At 46.0% G+C, this 9,052-nt stretch overlaps 1 protein-coding gene across 8 annotated transcripts in view; it reads left to right on the top strand.

The window, feature by feature from the left end:
* The window catches only part of Foxn3 (forkhead box N3), a 381,661-nt gene extending 373,538 nt beyond the window's left edge, over positions 1–8,123 (top strand). For 4 of the 8 annotated variants that reach the window (XM_048799159.1, XM_015494676.2, XM_048799161.1 and 1 more), the window contains one exon: positions 7,189–8,123. In XM_048799159.1, the coding sequence (XP_048655116.1) occupies positions 7,189–7,741 (553 nt within the window). In that variant the 3' untranslated portion in view covers positions 7,742–8,123. Of the gene's footprint in view, positions 1–7,185 lie in introns of all 8 variants that reach the window. The other 4 variants (XM_048799158.1, XM_048799156.1, XM_048799160.1 and 1 more) reach the window with 1 other exon arrangement.
* The last annotated feature ends 929 nt before the right edge of the window (positions 8,124–9,052 follow it).

Here is a 9,052-nt window from a genome sequence, read left to right as displayed (position 1 = left end):
CCCCCCCCCCCCAGCTTTGATTTCTTCTTTGACCCATGGGTATTTTTAGAAGTTTGTTTGTTTTTGGTTTTTTTCTGTGTTCCTTATTTTAGTAATAATTTTTGCCTTTAAAATCGGTCATTTCTTTTTTTGTTTGTTTGTTTTTTTGGTTTTAATTTCTAAACCAAAGAGGAAATGCTGTTGCCTTTTGTTTTGTTTTGTTTGTTTTGTTTTGCTTTGGTCTTGTTACCTCTTCAACACTGACCATTAACCTCAGTGCACTGTGGGCAGTAACTTGGTGAGATAATCTATGCCTCATCTAAATGATCTACTATGGGGTCAAGTATAAATCAGCTTTTTGAAAAATATTCCATGTGTGCTGCCAACGAATATGCCTTTTTCATGATTGGCACATATTCTGTGTACGTCTGTCAGGTCAGATCTCCTTGGTAACCTCAGCTGTGTTGTGTGTGAGAGAGAAAGGGCACCGTCGGTTGAATGCTGAGAGTGATTTATTAAAATCTCCCATTACAGAGTGGATTTGGCTATTTCTCCTTGTGGCTCTTTCCATTTTAAGAGTCTGTGTTTTGAAGCGCTTTTATGGGAAGTCTGCTTGTTTTAAACTGTTTTACCTTCCTGGCGAATTGAGCCTTAATGAATGTTTAATGACGCCTCATCGGTAGTAATAATTTTTGCCTTTAAAATCGGTCATTTCTTTTTAATAGCACTACACCAGCGTGATACAACTTTTTCCATCCTTTTAACCTTTCTTTGTCTTTTTATTTTACGCTTGTCTCTTATAAACAACGTATGGCTTTAAAAAAAAAAAATCCATGCTAATGATATGTAGCTTTTAGCTGAAGATTTTTAACCCATTTTTATTGACAGAGTTGGATTCGTCTTTGTCATTTTGCATTTTTGTTTGTCCCTGTTTTCCCAGGTATTTTTCCCCCCTCTCTAGCACTAGTTTGAATTGATTGAAGTTCACCGACTCCTCCTTCCACTGTTTCCCCCCTTTAATGGTCTGGAAGTCATACATCCTGTTTGTTGTCTTTCAGCCTTGATCCTAGAACTTTTAACATGAATATTTTAAAATGTCTAAAGTTGATCGATATCGTAAACCTCCTGATCAATACAGGGCCTCTGGAATGCTTTAACCTCGGTCTGCTCCACACCCCAAATGATACGCTGCATTTGTCCAATACCTTGGTTCTATTTTGGTTTTGTTTGTTTTTTAAAGCCACTTAGTCATTATGATCATTGCATTGTACAATCAATACTTGCATTTTCTTTGCTAATCATTTCTTCTTACATCTCAGGCCTTCCCTTTTAGATCATTTTCTTGTCCCTGAAATACATCCTTGAGAAGTTGTCAGCCGGGTGTGGTGACACATGGCTGTAATCCCAGCTGCAGGGGAGGCTGAGGCAGGAGGATCTTGAGCACATGAGTTCAAGATCAGCCTAAGCAAGATAATGAGACCCCATCTCAAAAAAAAAAAAAAAAAGAAAGAAAAAAAATGTTCTTATACGGAGGGTCTATAGTGAAAGCCTTGAATTGGGGGCTGAAAATAAGTGGTGTTTTGCACTTCTTTTTAGAAGAGCGTGGGACTGGGTATAAAATTCTGAAGTTTCACAGTGGCGTGCATAGGTCCGTGTTTTGTTGTATTTATCCTGCGTGAGATTTGTTGGTTTTTGGAATCTTAAAATGGGTACCTTTCATCAAAACCAGAAATCCCCAGCCACTTTCTATTCAAGTATTGATCTGCCCCTCTTTCCATCCACTCTGGGACTCCACCCAGGTTTACATGGGATCCTCTTGGGCTGTTCTCTGTCACCCCGCCTTTCTTTCACAGTTCCCATCTCTTTGTCCCCCTCTGCTGCATTTTGAGTGACATCTTAAATTGAGGGTTTTGTTTTGTTTTGTTTTGGGTACTGGGGATTGCACTCAGGGACACCCAACCATGGAGCCACATCCCCAGCCCTATTTCGTATTTTATTTAGAGACAGGGTCTCACTGAGTTGCTTAGCACCTCACTTTTGCGGAGGCTGGCTTTGAACTTGTGATCCTCCTGTCTCAGCCTCCCCAGCCACTGGGATTACAGGGGTGTGCCACCATGCCCAGCTGAATTGAGTTTTTTAATTTCAGGGGTTATACATCTCATCTGTAGAAGCTCTATTTGGTACTTGCCAAAATCTGCTTAATTGGAATACAGTGTATTCTTCCTTTCCAATATTTTTCAGTTCTCTCTTGTGTTTCTTGAAACATCCTAACTTTATGTTTTCCATCTATAATGTTTCCACATGAGTAGTCTTAGATTTTATAGTTGCTTTTTTCAGTTGTCTCTGGCTTGCAGTAGCTTATTTCCTTTGTGTTTATGATTTTTTAAAACTATCGTAAACGTCTGTTCTGTGCCTTCTTATCTGGGGGAATTCTCTGTGGCTTGGGGTTCAAGTGTGTTCTTCCAGAAGGTTTGCTTTTAAAACTTGTGCTGGAGGCCTGAGGGACTGGTGGACACAAGGCTACTTTAACTCTGTTGGAAGGTCCACATAACCACGAGCCTGACAAATTAGCCTTCCTGCCGCTCCCTGCCCTTTATTGTGCATAAGTCTGGGCTGTCATTCCAGGCCCGGGTGGGCATGTGCTCCAGGGAAACCCCGGCTTCCTTAGTGGCCAGCTGCCCACATTTCAGGTTATGTTGTTCAGTTTTCATTTGTGTGTATGAGGCTCACTGGGTAAGTCTACGTGGGTGTCTGAGATTCCCCTCATTTCCTTGTGACTTTACAGTACATTGCTGTACTTTATTGAGAATCCTTTGTGTTGCCGTCAAGAGCATGGATTCCAAATGTCTCTTCTGCCACCTGTGTGGGAGCAGAAGCCCCTCCCTGGTCATCTCTTGCCCAAGGCTTTCTACTTGTTGTTGGGTGGGGCAAGAAGCACTGTATTCCTATTAATTCTGTCTGGTTTTCCCATCTGACTCAGTGTCAGTGCTTGAGAGGACAGTTACCCTGAATGATAACCTGTAGGTAGGCATAAAGCCATCAGTTCCAGACAGAGCCCAAGCACACCAACCAGTAAAGGGCAGAGTCTCCACATGCTGCTTAACTGTAATAGAACAAATAATAAACCTATAGGAAGAAAGTGGGGGGGGGACAGCAGGAGAGGAGGGCCATGACTAAGCATCAACTTCTACCTTAACTTGCCGTTTGCAAACATTGCTCCTTCTTGGCTGGAACAAATGGGAGCTCTCTTTGCTGTTTGGTTTTTCTCATCTGGTTGACGAGAGAATGAGTTCCAGGTTTTCCGGTTAACAGCACGTGGTTTTTGTTGAACTGTGTGCTTTAGAGGTCTAGTAAAATCAGGTGGCTTTCATTTATGCTAATGTATGATCATTTGAGTATCATGAATGTAAATTTTACTAACCCTGAAAAAATTACAGGCATTTCCAACGTATCCCACGTTCATTTTAATGAATGGTTTTTCGAGGAGGTTAGAGACTCACCTTCCCATGTGTTCAGGATGGCTGGTTTCTTTTAAGCATTCGGTGTCCTGTAATGACAACCCCTGCAGCGGGGAGCATTTGACACCAGCTCCGTGCAGCTGGCTTGCACCATCATGAATCACTTCGCGCCAAGTCATTAATAATTGAAGGAACTTGTCACTTCCCACTGAGTTGCGTGTGTAATTTATGGATTCTGAGCCCATGCTAAAATCTCAGGGAAAGCTAATTTCATCCAACGAGAAAGGGATACGTTTCTGTTTTAATTCTCCCTCCCTGAAGTTATGTCTGCGCCTGTTTGCATCTGGACGTGTTGTCAATGGTTATGTTTCCGTCTCCATCACAGTAGACGTCCTTCTTTGGGGTTGCAGGGAGATATTTCAGGTTCCTGCTTGGATTGTCCTTGAGAACCAGGGAGGCCACGGTGGGCCAGTCTCAGGGTCCTGGGAGTTTCTATAAAAGGCTGAGCAGGCCATGTTCCAAGGTATTTTGTGGAATCACTGTCAGCAAGCAGCCTGATTCTAAGTGGCCAGAAACCCCACCATCTACAGAATCAGGGGCCCAGGAACAATTTTCTATTCTTTCATCCACGAGATGTCCTTTTGAAGAACGTGTCCATTTGGGTCAAGCGGGTCTTTTTCGCCTCTCTGATGCTGCTAAAGAGAAGGATTCTCCGACTCAAAGTCTTTCCTCTTGGGGTAGGGTAGAATTTTGGCACCATTTCGCTTTGGTTATAGTATTTCTCCACCCATCACCCCAAACTTCTTATTTAAAAAAATTTCAAACCTATGGAAAAGAGGAAAGAAAATCACAGTGAACACCACCTGCGCTTCGCCTAGACACACAAGGAAGTCACTTGGTGGAGGCTTCTCCTACCTCGTCGGTCTCGGGGGTTTCTTCTTCTTCACATGTGTTCAGAGAAGGGTCCTGCCTTCCCCTGAACGGTGGTAGTGAAGTGAGTCCCAAGCCCCAAGTTGTTACAGTGAGAAGAATTTAGAACCGAATTGATTTGTTAAAAGCCAGACAGCCCTGTTCACTCATCCAAATGTAGCTGGATTCAGTAGGAATTGGTTTGGTCTAGTTCAATAGACGGATTGCTTTTGTATTTCACAGTAGTTACCTTAAACAGTGAAGATCAGGAGAGCCATGACATGAGACTTCCTTTTTCATTTACTTTAATAACTGTTAGGACTGGCTGTATGATAAATTCTATTCATTCAAAGTTTTACATTTGGTAAACACCTCGGAGTTATCCTATCTTAGCCATTTGTATGTACCAGAGACGTAGCCAGGAAATAGGAAATCTGCAGAGTATGGATATCAAGGAGGCCAGTTAGTTCCCAAAGCCCAGGGACTGTGTCCTCAGGCAAACCCTGGAGGAATTCCTCTGGTTAGTGCTTCTTGACTCTATGCTGGATTCCTATAAACCTCTTACCCAGGGGAGAAAGAGAAAATGAGTCTTTCCCAGGTGAGCACATCAAGTACCTCTAAGAACCTTCCTCTGTGCCTGGGACTTTTTTAATCCTCACAGAGCCCTGTGAGGGCCATGAGGAAGCTGAGGCCCAAGGCATAAGACAGACAGACAGCCCTCTTGGTCACTAACACACAACACTGATTCAGGAACGCAGGTCTGTCTGGCTTGACCTACGAGGATTTGGGGCAAGTGATGCAATCCGGGATCATAGTGTAGGGCCCAAGCTGAGGCTCTTCTGGAACCTACTAGGGCTCCTTGTACAAATGCACCCGTTTGTGTAATTGTTGACCACAATGATCTTGAGGCACCTAAGAAAGGTTACATTTTGACAATGGCCATTATACATTTTGCTGATGGACGGTGTGATGGGGATTCTCACCATCAGCCCCAATTCAGTAGGACAGGCCTTGGAAACTGGATGGCGGGAGATTCCCCGGCCTCACCCCCTGCCGTACCATCTACATCTGCGTTAGAGGCTCTTTCCTCCTCCCCTTTCACTTTCTATGTGTGAAAGCTCTCTGAGCCCCAAGGCCCACAGGGAGTGGAGGGAGGAGGACAAGGGGCTCTCTACAGTGTCTCCCTGGTGGTCCCGGCCTTTGGACCAGTGCAGCTTTTCAGTCAGTGCCGCATCCTCAGGCTGGGTCTGGTCAGTGTTGGTGGGAGGACCCAGAGCCACTTCCTGTACTCTGTGCCACAAAGTGCCGTCTAGCTCCTTCATTCCCTGGTCATATTGCTGGGTGTCTGCCAGGTAGGACATGCTGTGACTGGGCGGTGTCTTGCAGAGCTGACATGCACAGGCATTGAACTGGCCGCTGTATGGTTCTTGGTGATGGTGGGCAATGCCCTCCTGAAGGGAAAGTCAGAGTGTGTACAGTCCAGGCAGGAAGAGTGTGGCGAGTTCCTTGGGTCTCTTAGAAGGGTCTCACGAGGTGGAGGAGCTAGCAGGAAAAGGGGCCAGCCTGGGGCACCAGGGTATGTCTCATCCCTGCACAAATCCTTGGCCCTCACATCCAAGGTCAGATGCCACTTCTTCCTCAGAAAGTCCCCTGGCACCCTGTCCTTTCTCCCTCCAGCAAGCATTCGTCCTTCTGATTTCCACCTGTGCTGAACATCTAGCGTGTGCCAGGCACATAAGAAAGACAGCTGCCACCCAGACACTTGGCACGGGTGGCCTGACCAGGAGTAAACATCACAGCTGCCACTCCTGGCCGGGCACTGCAGGGGTTCACTCCTGTGGGCGGCCCAGCTACCCAGGAGGTGGGCAGAGGGACATTTCCCATTCTGCTGATAAGGAACCCTAAGGGAGGTCAGCACACTGCTCAGACACACAGAAAAGAAGAAGATTATCCCAGGCGTGATGAGGAGGGCTCCAGGGTCCTGAAGGAAAGCCGTGGCAGGGAGCCTTTCTATGGGGAGCCTGCAGGGGGGTGGTGGCAGGTGGCCTGGCTCTCTTGGCAGTCAGACTTTGGTTTCAGCCCTGATTCGACTATTTCTCAGTTGCGGACTTTAAATCACCGAACTTTCCAGACCAGACCTCCCCTCTAGTGACTCGAAACTAAGGTGCTCAGGTCTGCTTTATAGAGTTGAACGCAGTCATCCAGGTGCGCTCAGCAGGGCACTTGGCGGTGGCCACTCCAGGAAATGGCAGTTCTCTCTTAGAAACTTGACATGCTTCTTTGTCAGACTGCAGCATCTTCGTCATAGTGTCTGTATGTGACCTCCCTGGGCCCCTCCCTGAGGTCATGCGTTCCTGTCAGGCACACAGTGAATGTTGGTAGGTTGAATGAAGGATGGAGTGAATAGCAGTCCCCACGCGGCAGGTGTCTCTTTGCTGAACACTGTATTTAGCCTTCTGATAAAAGTCTCCTCATACACTATCTTTGGGAGAGAATGTCTTTTTTTTCCTCTGAAATGCCCAGGCATGGTACCTGACTCCATGGAGCTGGGGGCTACAAGGAACTAAGTGCAATTTGATTTTTGTGGTTTAATGTAAGGGTCAGAGCTTCCGCTGCCGTCCCTGCTGAACCATTGCTTTAACAGCTCAGCCATTGATGGGAGATAAGCAGGAGAGGCCCAGGTATCAAGGATGAGGTCTAGTCTTCAAGCAGATCCGCCCATTGCCCCAGGTTTTTTAATTGCTAACTGGTGTTTGCATACATTTGGGCACCTGAGTCTCCAACAGAGATCTAATCTGTGTCCCCTCTGTCTCCCATCCCTCCCCATGTCCTCGCCCAGCAGGAACGGCATCACCAGTTGCCGGATGCGGACTGAGAGTGAGCCATCCTGCGGCTCCCCCGTGGTCAGCGGAGACCCCAAGGAGGATCACAACTATAGCAATGCCAAGTCCTCCAACGCCCGGAGCACCTCGCCCACCAGCGACTCCGTCTCCTCCTCCTCCTCCTCCTCCTCGGCCGACGACCACTACGAGTTTGCCACCAAGGAGAGCCAGGAGGGCAGCGAGGGCAGCTTCCAGAGCCAGGAGAGCCACAGCGAAACGGAGGAGGACGACAGGAAGCCCAGCCAGAAGGAGGCCAAGGATGCCCTGGGGGACAGCGGGTACGCATCCCAGCACAAGAAGCGCCAGCACTTCGCCAAGGCCAGGAAGGTCCCCAGCGACACGCTGCCCCTCAAAAAGAGACGCACGGAAAAGCCCCCTGAGAGCGACGACGAGGAGATGAAAGAGGCAGCCGGGTCGCCCCTGCACTTGGCAGGGATTCGGTCCTGTTTGAATAACATCACCAATCGGACGGCAAAGGGGCAGAAGGAGCAGAAGGAAACCACAAAAAATTGAAAACAAGTCATTGATTTGTTTTGAACTTATGGCCATTTGGTTTCAGCATGTCAGGAGATTTCTAATGATTTGTGGCAATATCAGCAATTTTTTTTCTTTTGGTTTGATTTTCTTTTCTTTTTTTTTCTTTCTTTTTTTTTAAATTTGCCCCCCTCTCCTTTGTTTTGGACCCTTAAGAATTTTATTTTTAAAGGAGATTGAAGCCATAGAACTCACATTGACACTCAGCTGTTTTACAAAAGCTTTTCATTATCGGACGACAAAACCGAGAAAAAGCCAAAATTACCATTGCTTCCTGCAGCTTGTCAGAAACAAGTGGCTTGAACCCACAGGGATGTCAACGTTAATGCCACATTTGGAGTACACATTTGGCACCTAGAAGGCACGTGTGCAAAGTAATCGTCATTCAGGCCCAACCCTTAGGTTTAAAAAGAATGTCCTTCCATTTGGGTTCACTGAATGGAGAGACACATACAGTAATGGGAGAAAAGGAAGAACCCCGCGTCCCCTTAGACACAGACCCAGGCCTGTGCACCCAGCTTCCCACTGGGCGAGGAATGCCCTGGGCATTGCCAAACAGCAAGCACGGGCTCTGCCACCAGTCCTCTGTGCTCCGATCCTTGAGGCCTGGTGATGTCTTACAAGCTGAGCACCGAACTGTTGAGACACGTCAGGTGTCAGTGACCAAGAAGTGGGGTAAACTGTAGTCTCATTGGTGATTACTCTGTTCTGTAGCTAAGAATATGTTCCAAAAGCCATAAGCCTGAAGGTTGGTCCTGCACATGCATACACACACACACACACACACACACACACCCCACACACATATGAATGGGACTAAGAGAAAACTCATGAAAAAAACAAACAAAAAAAAAAAAAAACAGGCCATATCTTCTAAACTGCCCAAGTGAAAAGCAATCAAGTCTGAAAATTGACATTAGCTGTTAAGGAAGGAAATAATGGTACAGATTCTTTTTTCTGTCTATCCAAACCATTTGATCCAAGTGAAATTAAAAAAAAAAAAAAGCTACCAAACCTGCCAGTAGTAGTGTGGTATATAAAGGCACATTGATGGACACACTTCAAAAGTAAAACATGGCAAATAATAATAATAATAATAAGAAGAAGAAGAAGAAGAAGAAGAAGTAACTCCTATACTGCCCTCAAAAAGGAGCCTGCAATTAATGTCAGTCAATATTCATCTTTGCAAAAAATCTGATTTCCACATTCAGCCAGTGTAGCCAGCAGAAATTTCTGATCCACAATGCATGGATTCCTTTAAAGAAAAAAAGAAAAAAAAATCATAAAAAC

The sequence above is a fragment of the Marmota marmota genome, unplaced genomic scaffold (genome assembly GCF_001458135.2).
Source record: "Marmota marmota marmota unplaced genomic scaffold, marMar, whole genome shotgun sequence".
Classification (NCBI taxonomy): Eukaryota; Metazoa; Chordata; class Mammalia; order Rodentia; family Sciuridae; genus Marmota; species Marmota marmota.
This window is presented reverse-complemented; position numbering and strand designations above follow the sequence as displayed.